This window comes from Littorina saxatilis, linkage group LG13 (genome assembly GCF_037325665.1).
Source record: "Littorina saxatilis isolate snail1 linkage group LG13, US_GU_Lsax_2.0, whole genome shotgun sequence".
Lineage (NCBI taxonomy): Eukaryota > Metazoa > Mollusca > Gastropoda > Littorinimorpha > Littorinidae > Littorina > Littorina saxatilis.
Window position 1 is genome coordinate 22,194,698 of NC_090257.1, and position 20,966 is coordinate 22,215,663.

Here is a 20,966-nt window from a genome sequence, read left to right on the forward strand (position 1 = left end):
TTCAGTGCACAAATACGCGAGAGTGCTCGGTCGCTTTTTGAAAATGTGTATCTTGAGAGAAAAATATAGAATAGTGCGCTGTCCGAAGGAATAGAGTTCTTATAGGACAATGACAGCGCTCAGTTCAAAACGATAGGACATGATCACATCTGACCGCCATGCGGCTATGTGAATCAGACATCTGAGCCTTTTAATTAATCCGTCTATGTCGAACGCCTGACGGCATCCCCGAGGCTTTTAAATGAAATAAGACCATACGGGCACTAATAGTTGCATACCAAAAATGAACTGCCTCAAGGCTCTCTATGCAGAGTGGTATCTTTTTAAAGAATACATTCAGGTACAGCTTCTTCGAAAGAAAAAATAAATTCACCGCAACCACCAAAACATCTACCTCACTACAGAAAGCAGTCAAAGTGTTGATTTTTGGTCTGTGACCAAGTGGAGGGATGGTCTTATCCCATGTTAAAGGTGAGGACAACTTTTTAAATGAGGCGTAGTGGGCCTTTAAAACATTGACACAAATTTACAATAGCAACAAGTTGTAAAGCTCAGTACAACCAATACTGAGTGGACATTTACTGCCGCTGTTGCTGTAGTTTCCCCATCGATCACAGCTGGACCTGGATAGCACTGCTTTTCATCCACATTCACTGGCCAGGTCTTCGTCATCTTCTGTCCCTACTGACAAATGAATGACAAAGGAACTGATCTTAAATTCAAACACAATGACAAGAACAAGTTTTAAGTATGAGTAAGGAGTAAATTGTGTTTGTAACTGACACACACACACACACTAAACCCACATAAATGCCAAGAGCGTAAACATTCTAATTCCCTGATAGACAAGTTCCAATGCCTACTTTTTGAGTCACTTGAGAAAAAGTGACTCTATGTAATCGGTCAGTGTTAGTCTGTCCGGCCGGCCGTCCGTATAGTGAGCATGTTGGGCAACAGACACCCCCATTAGAATGCAAATCGAGTTCGAAGCATGCCTTTTTTACACACGTGTGTGGAAAAGCATGTAGATGAATATTTTTAATAGAGGCAAGCGTTTGTGTTGACAGACACTGGGTACCGACGCTTCAAAAGTAGGTCACACGGTATGCCCTCGACAGTCTCCAGACACTCGGTGAAAACGTTTACAGGGATCAATAAATGCATTTTTGTTACAGGGATATAATTTAAAACAGTTGATCACATAATGTCCTGCATTAATCTACAAGTTTTTCAAAACACTTGATCGATTCATATGTGTGATGACCTACATTAGATTAAAAATAGGTCATAGCTGCCCGGAACCCCATTGTAGCGTTGTGTGGCGTTTGAAAATTAATTTAAAGCGTGCATTTTCAAACAAAAGAGTGGAAAGCATGTAGATTGATATATTTCATTAGAGGTAAGCGTATTCATTGACAGACACAGGGACCGACCTTTCAAAAGTAGGTCACACGGTGTGCCCTCGACAGTCTCCAACCATTCTGTCACAGTCACAGGGATCAATAAATGCTTTTTTTTGTTTTCACGAGGTAATATCTATAACAGTTAACCAAATAAATTCCGTCAATAGTCTGTGACCTTTTGATTATCTTTGACAAGTGAGACAGTGACAAAAGGTCAGGTGTCATGTCTACTGTCCCGAATGACACACGATTGCTGACATTTCACCATTGCCAAAAGAATAAACGAATAAGAAATAGGTAGAAAATGAATGTGAACACTGACTTTGATTGTTGATCAGTATTTTCTATACCACTAACAAATAATCTACATACACAAAGCTGTTTGGCAAATGTATGTTGCATGGGACACACTGACATGAAAGTGGAAGATGTTTTTCCCTCTAGAGAAACTACATATCAAGTTACACTTTTTGTGCTCTTCCATTCCAGTTGGCAATCAATTGTTAACGCATGTTATTAGAAAAAATAGAACGAAAACAGATTAGATAGAATGAAAAATGTACTGGTGATGTCATTTGGGACATACTGACATGAAAACGTCACCTTTTGTCATTGTCTCAAGTTCATCTATCTCATATGACCTATTTTTTGCTGAAATATAGGTCATCACTACTGGGAGCGAAAGACGTTTGCCTCCAAAGAACTATCTTACAACAAAATATCTACATGTATGCACAGACACAAAACACTTGTATCACTCTAATGAAATATATTAATCTACATGCTTTCCACTCATTTCGTCCTTCACAAGTACAAATGTAAAACCGATTTCAGAAGGTTGTTTAACATCAGATAAGATGGTTAAAGCTAAGCAAAACTTTACAAGTACATTTTAAAATCCACATCACATTTTTCTGTGTGTGTGTGTGTGTGTGTGTGTGTGTGTGTGTGTGTGTGTATGTGTGTGTGTGTGTGTGTGAAAATCTATTTCCATAAGCACACAAAAAAGAAAAAGTCTCTTTTTATGAGTACATGTATGCAAAACCAGTTTTTTTTTAAATCCCGATCAACATCCAACATAAACAAAATCATGAATTAATGTATTTTGTTAGTGTCAAAAAGAATAAACAAAACACAGTTTTCCAACAAACACTTGAACATAACACTATTTGAATCGTCAGTGTACCAAAGGAATGTTTGTCAACTCACAGAACTTGCAGGTGACGCTAGGATTTGTTACTCTTCCCCACAGTCCCCGCCACAGTTGCAAAGGGCGGTGCACTGAAGACCTGCAGCTCCACATTTGCACCTTGCCTTGCAGCCTTTTTTGCACCCACAGCGAATCAGTTCGTAACAGGAATCTTCAGCCTGGAGCAAAGTGGTCCACAAGGGCTTCCACCCCTCTTTTTCTTCTTTGGTCCAACCCCAGTCCTTTGGAGAAGGTAAAGAGGGAGCATTCTGCAGAGATTGCCCCTATACAAACTCTGCTCGGTAGGCAGCGCGGAGAACATGCTGATGCAGAGCATCGGAGGTGGGAGGAATGTTCTCAATGGAACAGCACTTCTGAGAGAACAAGCGTTGCCTTGCTTCATGGACTGTTGACGATGTGCTGTTCTCATACATCAAGACAACAAACTGTTCAATCTTGCTGATGCAATCGCTGAAAGGTTTTCTCATTGCAGCAAGTTCAAGGAAAGCTGAAATTGCTTCTGGAAAAGCTGCCCAAGATGTCCATGCTGTTGTCTTGCCTTTTGACGAGAAAAAGTACACGGTGTCACATCCGTTCACATAAAGCGCTTTGAACTTCGGATAAGGCGCTATATAAATAAAGAGAATAATAACAAACATAAAAAAATCCTGTTAATGCATGAAAAACTGGCAGGTCACTGACATTTCCAGGCGGAAGACTACCAGCAATCTTGTGTGCAGCAATGTGGTGAAAATGCTTTCCCGAACCAAATGATACCCACAGCTCATTGCCATGCCACTTTTCAGCAAAATAAATGGCAAGGACAACAACATCAGTGTCTGCAGTTCGTATTGCGATTCTTCTGTGTCCTTGTGCAATACAGTGTGCAGCATGAAGAAACATGCGTGTGTCCGCTTCTTCTTGACTGCAACTATCAATGGTGGACAGGATAACATCAGGGAGAGAGCAGAGGACTTTTTCTCCACATGTAGCAATGACAACTTTGTCCGTGACCTTCTGGCGGATCAGTTCTCTTGCGAGAAACTGGAACAAATCTTCTTTGTTGCCATCGTTTCGAAGGAAGCTCATCCAGTTCGATGGAATTGGTGAAGTTGGAGTCACTTTCCGTCGCTGCCCATGGCAACGTTTCCGCCGTGTAGAGGATTTCAAGCTGTCAGGAAGGTAGATATCCCAGACAACATCCACTCTTGACACGTTTTCCAGCTGAGAAAGCACGTATGGTATAAAGACGAAATCTGCCTACTCCTGAAACGTGCGTGATGTCTTTGGAGATAGACGCTGAACAATGAAAGCACCATCAAGTATCCTGGCATCAACTTCTGCAAATGCATTCTTTGGTCGAGCAGACGTTTTTGTAACGTGTGTGGAGCTTAGTGAGCACGCTAACAGCAGGTCTTCCTTCAGCTCTGGATTTTCAAGACAAGAAGCTTTTTCCAGTCCATGAAGGATATCCTCAGTTCGAAGGTCAGGCACTTCCATGAAGCCTGTATCATCAGTAGTGGGCAGCTCATCATCAAACTTCTCTCCCCAAGGCTCGTAAACCAAAGAAGAATCACAGCCAACCACACATTCAAGGCAGTGGAGAAGGTCCGACTTTTGGCCTGTCCTCATTTCTTCATTCTTGCTGAGTGCCGGGGGTACTGGTTGATTTTCATGGCGGAAAAACTCGGGCAGATTGCCTTTTCTTGTTTGGCAGGCTATGAACGGTCTTGAAAACAGTGAGCAGTCATTGCGCAGCATGGTAACTGCAGTCTTCTGTGGTGTCTTCTTGCAAAGACTTTCAGGTGGTTTCGGTGCAATGGAGATGTTACTGGTGTTGGTCTTTCCATGAGTCTTTCTTTTACAAAGTCGTTGTATTGCTGCTGTCCGACTTCGATCACACTCTGGACTGCTTTCACATCACAGTTTTCGACCACAACTTTCGTGTCCATAGCATACAGAACCTCACTGTCGTCTTCAAAAGGATTGCCGACTTCTTTAAAAGCTGCAATACGCTTTTCAACATTCATCTTGAAAGTCTTTTGAAATGCAACAGATTGCTCATGATGTTCCAGCTTAGGAGACGCATGTGAAGGTAGTTGCTGCTCAAAGCTCTGCACAATTCGTGCAATCTCTGGTCCAGCCACCATCCACCTTCGCAGTGCCACTGGATTCGTTGTTAGTCCGATCGCACCTCTATCCCCTTTAGCCAAGGCATTGCACTGCTCATGTGCGTGGTCAAGTGCAATGGAAGAGAATGGCCGCCGAGTTTTGTTGACGACAAATGCACCCAGATAGAAGGCTTGATACACGGATAGAATCCTTGTCAACAGCTGACACATGTCACGCAGATGCACAGAAAGCCACCGCGCATAGTGTATGTGGTCCAGTGCGAAAAACCATGGAATCAGAACCGCCAGTGCTTGGACAAACTCATCAAAGTTTGCAGTCCGAATAGCGTAGACAAGCTGCAGTACGTTCAGTTCAAGCTGCAAAAGCTCTTTTTGTGGTTTCTGTAAAGTGAGAAAGAATTATTAATATTATACACTTGTAACAAAACACTTTCGCCTTAAGAATCTTGGAAAAAAAACCATTTACTTTGTGTGTACTTTTCTCGATTTGGGGTTTATATCTTTTTGCTATGTTGGAACATATAAAAAAAACTCTTTGTACAGTGTTCCTTACAACATCAATAATAATGATAATACTTATAATGATATTAATACTACTACTACTACTACTACTACTACTAATAATAATAATAAAAATTATAATGACAGCTTATATAGCGCGAACCACAGTAATCTATGCTCTCCGCGCTGTACATTGTCTTAGATCAGAACAAAAAACTTCAACAACAACCCAAGGAATAGCTTAAAAATTATGAAAAACAAACACTTACAACTGGTCATTTAGATGTAGATTGCTTTCTTACCCCCGAAAAGTTTTTTGTTCGTGTTCAACATGATGCATGTATCTTAGACATTTTGACTCATTTGGCCCGCCATACATTTTGTACCACAGGGCAAGACAATCGACACTGTTACTCATACACAGGCTACAAATGTAAATTAAGAGTACTGTATTGGGTTCATTTTGTTCTAATGAACATGTGACATTCATATATATTACTGCTGTATGTGTTCTTCGTGTATATGTTTGCAAACATCAGTACGTAATGCGGTAGCAGACGACACACGGTCAAGGTAAAGCTATCGAAACGATGATTGAGCAATGAGTGTAGATCTACTTACCGTTTGGGCTTCACCGCTTCATTTCCCCCCAAAATAACCTGCGCTGGTGTTAGTCTGCATTCACTGCATGGTGCCTGGGTGGTAAAGTGGGTGTCCCAGCCAAATTAAAGGACAAATTGTAGTGCCGTCGAACCGGTCGACGGGTTCAAAACAAAGCGCGCCATTGTGCAAAGAAGGGATGTGCCTGTGACGTAATTACAGTCCGCCGACTTGTGTCATTATTTATTTTGGGAAATTTGAAGGCAAAATTGTACGCATTAAAGGCTTGAAAATATCTTGCATCTATTAAAATTCGAAACGAGGGACTCATGAAGCACTAGTTCCAATACAACAACTGTCTCGAACTGTCATAGCAAACTGAAATTCGTCCCCAAATTCACTAGTAGACACCACCTTAACGTTGGACTTTTCTCGGAAACTATCAAAGCGATCGGGCTCATATTTTGTTTAGTCGTGACCTCCAATGACCTCTACACTTTAACGATGGTTTCGTTGACCTTTGACCTTTTTCAAGGTCACAGGTCAGCGTCAAAGGAAAAATTAGACATTTTATATCTTTGACAAACTTTTCTCGGAAACTATCAAAGCGATCGGGCTCATATTTTGTTTAGTCGTGACCTCCAATGACCTCTACACTTTAACGATGGTTTCGTTGACCTTTGACCTTTTTCAAGGTCACAGGTCAGCGTCAAAGGAAAAATTAGACATTTTATATCTTTGACAAAGTTCATCGGATGTGATTGAAACTTTGTAGGATTATTCTTTACATCAAAGTATTTACATCTGTAGCCTTTTACGAACGTTATCAGAAAAACAAGGGAGATAACTAGCCTTTTCTGTTCGGCAACACACAACTTAACGTTGGGCTTTTCTCGGAAACTATAAAAGTGACCGGGCTCAAATTTTATGTGAACGTGACTCATTGTGTTGTGAATAGCAATTTCTTCCTGTCCATCTGATGCCTCATATAATATTCAGAACTGCGAAAGTGACTCGATCGAGCGTTTGCTCTTCTTGTTAATATGAAATATAGAAGACACATTCCCTGTCAGCGCTTGCTATCAAATTCAAAAAGCAAAGCAAAGGTCTGTAACATCAATATGCAGGGCTAGAAAAATCTGCAGGTATTATTACTATTAATGTCTGGCAGCTCTCCTGACTGGCCAGGGAAAATCAAACACACACACACACACACTTCGGTTCTCACACACAAACACACACCAACAGTCAGAATGTAACCAGAACTTGAGACTGAGAGGGAGCATAAAACACAATATGATCATGTAGCAGAACTCTTACCTGAATTGCCATTAGCATGAAATATTTCCCATTTGAGTCTTGACAGCCTCCCGATCATGAAGGAATCAATCTGCTTCTTCCACTGTGCCGGATCGATGCCAACCTGTAATATATAATATTGGCTGAAGTAACATTCCTCTGAGCAACAAATTTAAAACAGTTAGTTGACAGGACAAGTAGTACTAGGAGCTACATGCAGTATGATATTTAGCTATGTGGAGGAACAACAAACACACTGTCCACAGAACCAGATGAATTTACACACTGCACCCTCCCCCATAAAACAACAACAAAAAACGACAACAGACGACCAAACCAACATTAGCGCTTGATTCTTATGATACTGTGGACAGTGGCATTGATATCTTTCTAGAATATAAAATTTTATAAGTCCTTTTACATTTAGTGAAGTTTTGACTGAATCAGTGAACTGAATCTGTTCACATAGACTGATAGAGTGACAGACATACAATGTAGACAAGTTGATGTGTGCATATATATATACATGCATATTACATAACATGTATATCTATATATATATATACGACTAGTGTCTGTGTGTCTGTGTGTCTGTGTGTGTGTGTGTGTATCTGTCTGTGCGCGATGCACGGCCAAAGTTCTCGATGGATCTGCTTCAAATTTGGTGGGCATATTCAAGTAGACCCGGGACACGACACAACCTGGTCGATATTTCAACACGTGCTCTCAGCGCGCAGCGCGGAACCGATTTTGGTTCCACCTCAGCTATTTTGGTTCCACCTCAGCTTACCCGGGCCCCCATACCGACACACCATAGCCGCTACACCACATCACAACGCCAAAGTTCTCGGTGGATCTTTTTCAAATTTGGACACCGTATTCAGCTACACCCCGGACACAATATCATCGATGAGATATTTCAACACGTGCTCTCAGCGCGCAGCGCTGAACTCATTTTCGTTTTTGGGTTCATTTCACCATTATAAGTAACTCTTCCTTATCTTCTCCAGTGTTTGGCGTTTATCTCCCTTCCTTCGTGTGGCTTTCCCGTTCAGTTGTAAGTTACTACACTGCGCTGTCCACTGCGCTGAGCGTCTTCGGATATTCCCGGCGTTACTATTTTTAGAAGGTCAACGCAGTGTACAGAACGTAAATTGGACCCGTAAATTATCCTCACTGTAAAAGTGCAAAGGTCGAATCAATTTATAGCCACGCGAAAAATACACTGTCATCTATCTCTCTATAGATACGGCTTCTCTGTGTTTTTGTGTGTGTGTGTGCGAGTGTGTGTGTCTCTATGTAAGCAACACCTGTGCATTGTTCAGTTCTGTTTGTGATGTGGTCTGGCGGCTTTTGTGTAATTTTATGTACTGGCCTTCCTTTGAAAAGCCATAACTTGCTCAGTCCTGTTTGAGTGGAGTTCGCCTCCAAAGGTGATTAACACGGTTACATTCGTCGACAAGGATGGGACTCGATATGGTCAGGAATGGCATTATGGCCACTGAATCATTTTCGTGCTGTTCCCATTCCACGAGTCTGGGAGGGACCTAAGCTTGGCGGGTCCATTGTTCGGACCCGGCGAAGCCGGCGTACGGCTCTAAGTACTTCTTCCCGGCGAAGCCGGCTACCCGGCGAAGCGGGTATTCATTCTAGTATATATATATATGTATGTATAACATGTATGCATGTGTGTAGAGCACAAAGGAAAAAAATAATAGAACTTGACACACAGTTTCACTGAGAATGAGATATATCCTGACAGTGAGTGAGTGAGTGACTGTTTACAGCAATACATTGTACTTTATTAAACTTAAAGGTACACACTGAAAGTCATGCGCTTCTAGTATTAAAAATGATTCTAATACTGGAGGAACTGCATGATCATCTTACTGGTGAAATAAAGCTAAGAGGTTTGAGCAGTTCTGTGGTTTGGACTCTTAGGTGTTCATTATTTTATTATTATCCCTGAAGATGAATTATAAAAATAAAATGAAAACACTCTTCCAGTCTTGCTCACAGTCACACACACACCTCCATATGAGTTATTCTGACCAGAACTTGAGAATGTAAGGGAGGGGAAGGAAAAAACACACTGTACATCATAACACTGACAGTTGTACATAATAAAACCTCTTCGCCTTACTCTTACCTGATTTGCGGCAGTGGCATCAAATATTTTACTTCTGTCAGTGACAGCCTCAAGATCATGCAGCAATCGGTTGGCTTTTTCAGCTGAGAGGAGACCTTGAAGTTGAACATACTAGCTCTAGCTCTCTTCTGATTGATGCCAACCTGCAAGTAAAATAATTGGTAACGGCCGATCAGAAGGTTACCTATTTGAGTATTTCAAGTTAGACTCAATCTTTAAAAACAAAAAGAATTTATAAAATATTATGATCATGCACCTTGAAAAGAGGTTGCAAAAACGTGGTAGTGATAATCTTCTTCTTCAAATTAATGAGAAAATCCCTGTACAGGGCAACTACGTGTTGGTTCAGTGAACGATACCTTGCGCCTGTGGACTGACAGTCACAGTGACACTGACAGTGACTCGAGTGAGTCGAAATGACACCTGTTGCAACACATACTACCATAAACCCACTCTCAGTTATGAAACGAAACATGGAAACTTACCTCTGGTTAATATGCAAAGGTTCGCCCGTCCCAATTCTCTCGCATTAGCAAACACCATTGCCATTGGAGATTCTGTCCAAACAGATCGCCTTCGACCGCCATTAACTAAAAACCGAAACGCAGTAGGTCTGAAAACCACGCTCAACGTCCAAAATAAGGAGGAAAAAAAAGAGCCCAAAACATTTTTTTGGCCAAAAACACTGTTTAAGCCCCACAAATATTTGTCCTTATTTTTTATGAAGCTTAATTTGTGCCCCTTATTTTATGCTCCACAAATACAGTTTGTGGCCCACAAAACCAAAATGTGCCCCACAAAAATAAGCCCAAAAATTTGTGAGGCACATTTCGCGTTTGTGGCCCACAAAAATAAGCCCAAAACGTGTGGGATTACTGACATCGAATGCCAAGGATAATTGCACCTTTACAGACAACATCAGCTGATATTTCATTTCATTTTTTTCATTTTCATTACTTTATTGTCCCATCGCTGGGAAATTCGGGTCGCTTCCTCCCAGTGGAAAGCTAGCAGCAACGGAGTCGCGCTACCCAAGTGTCTCCGTGTTTAGGTGTATTCAGCCACCTGCACTTATGGCAGAATGACCAAGGTTATATTAAGCCTTTATCGCTGTATTTCTTTCTATCTTCTTATTTTAATTATTTCTATTATCAGTTTATGAGCTCTTCTTCGAAGTAACCTACCTGTCAAAAACTTTGACCTGGAACAAAATAGAAGTTGTGCATCCACGAGAGAGAGAGAGAGAGAGAGAGAGAGAGAGAGGGGGGTGAGGGAGAGACAGATATATAAGGAGAGATAGAGTGAGACAGAGATTGAGGGAGAAAAAAGAGAGAGACAGAGATTGAAGGAGAGATAGACAGGGGGAGAGGTGGAGATACAGGGAGAGACCGGGAGAGAGAAAGAGTGAGGGAGATATAGACAGAAAGAGATAGAGAGAGAGGGAGATACACAGATAGAGTGAGGAAGAGAGAGATAAACAGAGCGAGAGAGAGAGACAGAGAGAGAGGGACCGAGATTGATAGAGAGACACATACATGTAGACAAGGAAAGGGGGGCAAAGAAGTTTCACCCACATGCAACTTTTTGTATTTGGATCTCAAATTGGAATTGGCTCAAAAACGAACTACTCAAAGTGGCAACGATTCATTCACCGGCCTTAAATCATTACAGCACAGCTTCTGCCTTTTTTTCTGGAACCACAAATACATCAACAGCCATTGCATCACCCTGTCTGAGCCACAACAACTCACGCAGGTTTCTTTCAAATGAGTAATGCACCTAGAGCTCCGGTGCGCAGAGTTAAAAGATTACCACACAGGTGAGTCATTTCAATTCATTTGCAATTAGTGGTGTAAACACAATATATGACGGAGTCAGAGAGGAAACGGGGGGTGGGGAGGGTGGAGGAGGAGTAGGAGAGGTTGCTTATTCGTGTACACTACATTGGGGTGTGCACGTTAAAGATCCCACGATTGACAAAAGGGTCTTTCCTGGCAAAATTGTATAGGCATAGATAAAAAATAAAAAAAAGTCCACCAAAATACCCGTGTGACTTGGAATAATAGGCCGTGAAAAGTAGGATATGCGCCGAAATGGCTGCGATCTGCTGGCCGATGTGAATGCGTGATGTATTGTGTAAAACAATTCCATCTCACACGGCATAAATAAATCCCTGCGCCTTGAATATGTGCGCGATATAAATTGCATAAAAAAAATAAAAAAATAAAAAAATAAAAAATCCCTGCGCTTAGAACTGTACCCACGGAATACGCGCGATATAAGCCTCATATTGATTGATTGATTATTCAATATCGTGTACTTTTTATATTTAGTCAAGTTTTGACTAAATATTTTAACATCGAGGGGGAATCGAAACGAGGGTCGTGGTGTATGTGCGTGTGTCTGTCTGTCTGTCTGTCTGTCTGTGTGTGTGTGTAGAGCGATTGAGACTAAACTACTGGACCGATCTTTATGAAATTTGACATGAGAGTTCCTGGGTATGAAATCCCCATACGTTTTTTTCATTTTTTTGATAAATGTCTTTGATGACGTCATATCCGGCTTTTTGTGAAAGTTGAGGCGGCACTGTCACGCCCTCATTTTTCAACCAAATTGGTTGAAATTTTGGTCAAGTAATCTTCGACGAAGCCCGGACTTCGGTATTGCATTTCAGCTTGGTGGCTTAAAAATTAATTAATGACTTTGGTCATTAAAAATCTGAAAATTGTAAAAAAAAATAAAAATTTATAAAACGATCCAAATTTACGTTCATCTTATTCTCCATCATTTGCTGATTCCAAAAACATATAAATATGTTATATTCGGATTAAAAACAAGCTCTGAAAATTAAATATATAAAAATTATTATCAAAATTAAATTGTCGAAATCAATTTAAAAACACTTTCATCTTATTCCTTGTCGGTTCCTGATTCCAAAAACATATAGATATGATATGTTTGGATTAAAAACACGCTCAGAAAGTTAAAACAAAGAGAGGTACAGAAAAGCGTGCTATCCTTCTTAGCGCAACTACTACCCCGCTCTTCTTGTCAATTTCACTGCCTTTGCCATGAGCGGTGGACTGACGATGCTACGAGTATACGGTCTTGCTGAAAAATGGCATTGCGTTCAGTTTCATTCTGTGAGTTCGACAGCTACTTGACTAAATATTGTATTTTCGCCTTACGCGACTTGTTCTTACTGATTTTTAAAGTTCATATGATTGTGTGTGTGTGGGTGTGGGTGTGGGTGTGTGTGTGTGTGTGTGTGTGTGTGTGCGTGTGCGTGTGGGTGTGCGTGCGTGCGTGTGTGTGTGTGTGTGTGTGTGTGTGTGTGTGCTTTAGAGTGTTAAAATTGCATCTCATTCTCTCATAATGCATTTCAGGTGGTGGTATTTAGCAGAGCTGTTTTAGATGATTCGAAGAGAGATCATTTGGCGAGAGAGGGAGAGAGAGAGAGGGAGAGAGAGAGAGAGAGAGAGAGAGAGAGAGGGAGAGAGATACAGATAGAGAGAGAGGGAGATGAGAGAGTGAGAGAGAGGCAGAGAGACAGACAGACTAAGGGTTGGGGAGGAAAGAGAGAGAGAGAGAGAGAGAGAGAGACTCAGACTCAGACTCAGACTCAGAACTTTATTACAAAAGGATAAAGGTTTTAGGCAAAGCCTATTCTTCCAACCTGTCCTTTATACAACACATAAAGACAGACGAACATAACAAATAAAAATTCAATCATATAAGATATAGAAATACATTGTATGTATTGCAATACTATGTGCAGTTACGGAATTATATAAGGAGAACTCAAAAATTACAAAATTACATTGACATAGTTAAGCCTTTCATTTTGAGAATTAAGTTGCTCAGATAAGCTACACATCCGTTAACACTAGTACAAAATGTTCAACAAAATAACAATCGAACAAGACATTTCATTCACGAATGATGTGTGAACGGGACTGTCTCTTAAACAAAGAGAGAGAGAGAGAGGGGGGCGGAGAGAGATAAAAGGGTGATGGAGGGGGGGGGGGGGGTTGAGAAAAGGGGAAGGGTGTGCGGGTTTTAAAGTAAGACAAAAGAACTCTCGATTAAATCTCGAGCACGTGTCAACGGTTGATCAGATTATCACACCAAACAGCTCACAGTCAACCCCGTGTTATTTTTTGCCTGCTCGTTTCAACGAGATGGACGAAAATAGAACACATCTGGCGGAGCCATCACAATACAAAGGGGAGCCGTAAAAAACGAAACATCAACACAGATGAAGACAACCGGAAGACAGGTCCGATAACCACTGATAAACGAGTTTGCCAAGTAGGCCCTGATTCTATCGGAAGTAACTTTTTTTTTCTTTTTTTTTTCTTTCGTCAAAGATTAATTACTGGGCTAAGGAACTACAATGACCGCGAGGGATTCCTTCCGTGTGTTTGCTGCTGCACTGTTATCAAAGATATTAAAAACGTATTCCAGTGCTAGACTATATAATTATGGTGGTTGTTATTGCTTTTGATTCTTGAAGCCCTCGCGCCCCCTAATTGGCGTAGAGGCGCGTCCCCCGGGTGGTGGATGGGGGAGCCTTCTCTACTAACTTCTGAGAGAAGGTCGCATCACTCTCGATGCCGTGAACCTAATTAGGATCTTTTTCTTGTTTCTTCTCTATTTCTGCCTCCCCAAAGTCCTTTTACTTTCCTTTTCTCACCCATAAAATTCTTCACTTATTACCCTTGTTAAGTGGTTCTTGTATAGAATATAGTCAATGTTTGTAAAGATTTTAGTCAAGCAGTATGTAAGAAATGTTTAGTCCTTTGTACTGGAAACTTGCATTCTCCCAGTAAGGTCATATATTGTACTACGTTGCAAGCCCCTGGAGCAATTTTTTGATTAGTGCTTTTGTGAACAAGAAACACTTAACAAGTGGCTCTATCCCATCTCCCCCCTTTCCCCTATCCCATCTCCCCCCTTTCCCTCGTCGCGATATAACCTTCGTGGTTGAAAACGACGTTAAACACCAAATAAAGAAAGAAAGATTCTTGAAGCTCACGGGGTTGTTTTAAAATTAGTAAGACTTTGTTTCTGTTGTCAAAGTTTTGAGGTTGGTGTTTTTTATTTTAAATTATTCAGTGGGTTTTTTTTCATTTTTGCTTGGATGATAGCTTGTAGGAGTTTGTTGGTTTGTTTGGGGTTTTTGTTTGTTTTTGACAGTAAGAAGTTCATACTTTATGATTGGTATGCATGGTTTACATACCGAATCTTTAACGCGAGATAGGCATGCAGATATACAGACAGGAAACAGATAACAGTTTTTTGTTTGGGATGAACATGTATCATTTAGCAGAATTAGAAGAACAAAAGTGTATATCGTTCAGTATTAGCAGCAAAAACTTATAGAACCTGGTATTGAATGTGTTTCAGTCTCTCTTTTGTACACAACTTGTCGTACCATCTACGCCGCGAATGCGCGTGCGTGTGTGTGCGGGGGGTGGGGGAGGTACCTAAAGAAAGATATAGGATTTTTAATACACTCTTACTGCGAACAGGAGGGGATAGAAGGGTAATCTTTTGCTGCAGAATACCCCCCCCCCCTCCCAATCCCCAAAGACAGAATAGAATACCATAATAATCACAAGTCTTTACTGTCAGCCAAGGAGAAGATACAGTATCTGACAGACTAGGATGGTAAAGGCTTTGTATGTTGCAGAGAGATTAAGATCGCGACTCACAGCTAGTGCTAACAGCGATGCGTCAGTGACGTCCACAGACAGATGACACACGCAATCCTGATCTGTATATAATTGCAACGTTAACTGTCCACTTGGTTGATGACTTTAAACACAGGATGGCACGTGAAAGAAAATTACAGATGAAAAAACAACAGAAACTATGGAGATTGTACAGTATTTTTTCCACACACATACTAACTATACTAAAAGTGATTTTACAGTATTTTATTGTACACACACACACATACACACACACACACACACACACACACACACACACACACACACACACACACGACACCACACACACACACACACACACACCACACACACACACACGAACACACACACACACACGAACACACACACACACACACACACGAACACACACGCACCGTACGCACACACACACACACGAACACACACACACACATACACACACACACACACACACACACACACACATACACACACACACACACACACACACACACACACTGACGAATACGAGCACTGTTTGACATTAGTTTTTCAGAGGAAAATGATCGGTTTTTCCCCCCCAAGCGTCTTCCATCGCTTTCCAAGGTGCAATTTTATAGCATCTATTTTCACACCAACAGATCGGTTGGTTGGTTATTGTTATTATTTATTGTCTCTTCAGCAGTCAATGTTATTCGAGACCGATGCCACACCACCAGAAAGCACGTCCAACAGAGTGTGATAAAGGAGGCCATCTCTCACCGCAAAACGGCCTTCTAGATTTACCAGTCTCGCCAACCCCCCCCCCCCCTCCCCTCCTAACCCACACACAATCACTCCAACATCAACAAGCGTTTGGCAGACGTTCCTCAGTCATGACCGTTCCTGCTGTTCATCGCCTGATTTAGATTATCTTTGTCTCTTGCTCCTTCGTCTTCTTCCTTTTCTTCTATTTTTGTCCGCGGCGGTCATCGGAAAAACTTCTTTTTCCTTGTTTTTTCTTGACTTTTTGCTTCACGTGACATTGCCTGGTGCTTATTGGTTGATTTGCTTCTCCTAGTTTGTCAGTGCACACACGCACGCACGCACACACACACAGTCACACTCACACACACACACACGCACGCACGCACACACACACAGTCACACTCACACACACACACACACGCACGCACGCACACACACACAGTCACACTCACACACACACGCACGCACGCACACACACACAGTCACACTCACACACACACACACACACACACGCACGCACACACTGCCGCCTCGTTCTTTTCTAATTTGCCTTCTCCCGGCCTTTCCTCCGTTTATTCTCCCCAACCACCCACCCCTACCCCACCCCCCTCACTGCAACTTTCTCATAAAGTATTGAGTATACATTGCCTCTCCATTTTCCACACACCTACCGCAACTTTACTCACACTCTCCATTTTGTTAGTTCCCACGCGTAAACACAGAGGGTAAAAATAGCTGCATGCTTTTTATCACCGCTTGTCAGTGCCGCGAACTCATCTTCGCTGTTTCCGTTTTCAGCCCTCGAGTAATCGGTTCAACTGCAGGCGTAAAAGTTCGGAACTTTGGCAAAGGGCAAAAACCGCAAAAACGGGAGATATGTGACCTTGAATGAGGAACTCTGTGTGTGTGTGTGTGTGTGTGTGTGTGTGTGTGTGTGTGTGTGTGTGTGTGTGTGTGTGTGTGTGTGTGTGTGTGTGTGTGTTTGTGTGTGTGTGGGTGTGTGTTCGTGTCTGTCTGCGTCTGTGTCTGTGTTCTATAATTTGCTGTAGTCTGCTTGACATTGTGTGTTTGTCGTAGGGGGTATGTGTGGGTGTGTCCACATATTCACACGCACACACACACACACACACACACGCACGCACGCACACACACACACACACACACACACGCACGCACGCACGCACACACACACACACACACACACACGCACGCACACACACACACACACACACACACACACACTGTCTCACACTCGCACGTAGAGGCAGTGAGTGGGGGAGGGAAGACAGAGAAAGAATTAGTAACTGCCCACCATAAAATACTCGGAAAAATCAACATAAGACAGGAGTAGTGCCCGTAATGTTTTTCAAGTATATGTCCGTTTTACGCCGTATGTTACCCCTCACCCTTTGTCAGACATAATGATGGGTTCCCACCCACGGTTCGCAATGACGGTACGAACAGAGAGGCCCACATTCGACCCACACTGTGATTTGAATGTACCTTTGGTTGGTACAGCGAGGAGTAGATGTGGGGTAGATAACAAGTTCACACTTGACTGGTTCTGGAGTTGTTGCCCTGTTAAAAGTACGGTTCGTTTGCTTTCATTCAGCGAAGACTGAGCTTGACAAACAGAAAAAGGGTTTATTGAAATGTAAGGGGCGTTGGTGTTGGATTAAGGAGTTTATTTTTGAAATAGACATGACTGTTCCAGATATTCTGGCTAGAATTAGTGTGAACCATTTCTTGCAAGATTAAAGTATGTGTTTCTGTCCTCTCATCACCCCGTAACACCTCCACCCACCGCCTTAATTTCTCTCTCAGTCTGTCTCTGTTTCTGTCTCTTGACACTGTACAATGTCAACACTATATTTTGTATGATTGAACTGTTTCCCCGTTTGTAGTGTGTATAAGAAAATATGATTTTTGTTTTTTTATTATCATTAATATTATTTGCGTCTGTATTAAGTCTTTTTATAAGGGACAGGTTGTAAGATTAGGCTCTGCCTAAAACCTTTATCCTTTTGTAATAAAGTTCAGTTTCACTCTCTCTCTCTCTCTCTCTCTCTCTCTCTCTCTCTCTCTCTCTCTCTCTCTCTCTCTCTCTCTCTCTCTCTCTCTCTCTCTCTCTCTCTCTCTCTCTCTCTCTCTCTGGCTTGAAAATGTACAAGGAAGTGAACGTTTCTCTCTGTACAGAACCTTCAAATCAACCCTAAGATTATCCAACTATTTAAGTGATTTGAAACATATTAAAGCTAGAAATCATCTGATTAGACTTAGATTGGGAGTATCTCCTCTGAAAGTGCATCGATTTCGCTTTAATTTAAATGCAACCTCCGCTGATTTATCTTGTCCATTTTGTTGTAGCAGTGTTGAAGATGAAGTCCACTTTGTTTTAGTATGCCCTAAATATGCTGAGTTAAGAGAATATTATATTCCACGAAAATACACTAGAATCCCATCATTGTTTAAATTAACCATGCTGTTTTCAAACACTAGTAAGCCGCTATTGCTACGTTTTTCTACATTTGTCATGAAGGCGCTTTCCATTCGTAATCCATAATCCGTAAACGAAACAGGGCGATACAAGTAGGATGTTCTTGTTTTTGTTCAATATGTGCATTTGTATGCTGGTGCTTGAGATGTGCTCATCTCCATGAAAAGGGCCCAAGGCCTACTCATTAAAATATTCAGACCTTCTCTCTCTCTGTGTGTGCGCATAGTGTGTGTGTGTGTGTGTGTGTGTGTGTGTGTGTGTGTGTGTGTATGTGTGTGTGTGTGTGAGTGTGTGTGTTGTATTGAGTGCGAATGTGATTGCAGGCATGCGGCGCGCGTGTGTGTGTGCGAGTCGACTTTTCTTTTCCTTTGTATTATATTGACATGTGCATGTACATTTCAATGTTCTATCATGCATTATGTATTCGTATAGGTAATGTTGTAATTAGTAATACGGCACACAACGAATAAGGAAGTACGGCTACGAAATCCAAAACAGATAGACGGCTGAGATTCTAAATAAAGAATAAGAATACAACCTGTGTCTGGCCTGTCTGAAAACACCTCCGGGACAACCTGTGTCTGGCCTGTCTGAAAACACCTCCGGGACAACCTGTGTCTGGCCTGTCTGAAAACACCTCCGGGACAACCTGTGTCTGGCCTGTCTGAAAACACCTCCGGGACAACCTGTGTCTGGCCTGTCTGAAAACACCTCCGGGACAACCTGTGTCTGGCCTGTCTGAAAACACCTCCGCGTGATGGGTTTTGCTGCCAGCGCGGTGAAAATAAAGGGGGAACATTTTCTCTGCCTGCGCGGCAGCAAGCAGGATGTCTCTGAACTGAATACAAAACAAGAAAGGTTACATTTTTGGAACGTTTAATTCAGTACAAAGCAACACATCCACAAGAACCACGGCCTTAATGGCCTTTAAATTGGACAATCACTTAAAAGACACAACAGAAAGAAAAAATGAAGAAATAATTCTGTGACTTTTCTTAGAATGTCCTCAAGATGGTCGCAGCCATCTTAAATTGTTAATCAGCAATTGCTACTGCCATCTTCCCTTGGGACATTCTAAGATGTCTCACATCATCATTTCTATATATATATTTTAATTGTTCTGTTTTTCTCTTTACGACGAAGTTTCGTTTCAGACTTTCTTGGCAGTCATTTACCTGTTATTAGTTGTGCCCGTCAGTTCCCTTTGTAAACCTCGTACACAACAAACGTTTGTGTAAACATTATGAGAACACTAGAACCGCTACGACACTCATATCCAGCAAAAAAAGTTATTGAACATTAAAGTCAACACGAAATGCGAAACAGTCACATGTTTTTTGTTAACTTTTTTCTATCTTTCAAGTCTTTCTGCCTAGAACATTGAACGTCAGTTTCTTTCGCAGTACGACTATGATTTTAGATTGGAAACATGAATCTTCTTTTTTTTCGTTCTTCGTAGAAAACATAACGTCTCTATTTTCGTATAGCTGTGCCAATGTTTTTTTTGACGGTGTTAATGCTTGACATGTGCCAACTATAATAGGTGCAATTGTTCTTCAGCGATTGTGCGCTGTCTCGGGAAGCTTCTGTGTTTGCACTAATGATTACAGGAAATCTCAAATTCAACAGCTAGAGAGAGAGAGACAGAGGAGAGAGAGAGAGAGAGAGAGAGAGAGAGAGAGAGAGAGAGAGAGAGAGAGAGAGAGAGAGAGAGGGAGGGGGCAGAGACAGAGAGAGAGTGAGAGAGAGAGAGTGAGAGAGAGAGTGAGAGAGAGAGAGTGAGAGAGAGAGAGAGTGAGAGAGAGAGCTAGACAGACAGACAGACAGACAGAAAGACAGACAGACAACAGATGGCAGTAACAGAGACATAAAGAGATAGAGAGAGGGAGAGAGAGAACGCACCCACCAACGCACCTCCAACCCTTTTTATATTTAGTCAAGTTTTGACTAAATATTTTAACATCGAGGGGGAATCGAAACGAGGGTCGTGGTGTATGTGCGTGTGTGTGTGTGTGTGTGTGTGTGTGTGTGTCTGTGTGTGTGTGTAGAGCGATTCAGACTAAACTACTGGACCGATCTTTATGAAATTTGACATGAGAGTTCCTGGGTATGAAATCCCCGAACGTTTTTTTCATTTTTTTGATAAATGTCTTTGATGACGTCATATCCGGCTTTTCGTGAAAGTTGAGGCGGCACTGTCACGCCCTCATTTTTCAACCAAATTGGTTGAAATTTTGGTCAAGTAATCTTCGACAAAGCTCGGACTTCGGTATTGCATTTCAGCTTGGTGGCTTAAAAATTAATTAATGACTTTGGTCATTAAAAATCTGAAAATTGTAAAAAAAAAATAAAAATTTATAAAACGATCCCAATTTACGTTTATCTTATTCTCCATCATTTGCTGATTCCAAAAACATATAAATATGTTATATTCGGATTAAAAACAAGCTCTGAAAATTAAATATATAAAAATTATTATCAAATTTTTTTTTTCGAAATCAATTTAAAAACACTTTCATCTTATTTCTTGTCGGCTCCTGATTCCAAAAACATATAGATATGATATGTTTGGATTAAAAACACGCTCAGAAAGTTAAAACGAAGAGAGGTACAGAAAAGCGTGCTATCCTTCTCAGCGCAACGAATACCCCGCTCTTCTTGTCAATTCCACGGGCACTGCCTTTGCCACGGGCGGTGGAGTGACGATGCTACGAGTATACGGTCTTGCTGCGTTGCGTTGCGTTCAGTTTCAT

The 20,966-nt window shown here is 41.6% G+C and overlaps 1 protein-coding gene and 1 long non-coding RNA gene across 2 annotated transcripts in view; one reads left to right on the plus strand and one right to left on the minus strand.

The window, feature by feature from the left end:
- Nucleotides 1-229: 229 nt before the first annotated feature.
- LOC138983871 (uncharacterized) lies at nt 230-10,166 on the minus strand. Its single transcript, XR_011461295.1, has 4 exons — nt 9,759-10,166; nt 9,274-9,416; nt 7,146-7,248; nt 230-684 (listed from the first exon to the last, which is right to left on the minus strand). It is a non-coding gene; the product is annotated as an uncharacterized lncRNA (long non-coding RNA).
- Nucleotides 10,167-11,046: 880 nt separating this feature from the next.
- LOC138946121 (cAMP-dependent protein kinase catalytic subunit PRKX-like) overlaps nt 11,047-20,966 on the plus strand; it is a 38,529-nt gene continuing 28,609 nt past the window's right edge. Inside the window, exon 1 of the mRNA XM_070317625.1 lies at nt 11,047-11,092. Within this exon, the coding sequence (XP_070173726.1) occupies nt 11,047-11,092 (46 nt within the window). The remainder of the gene's footprint in view (nt 11,093-20,966) is intronic.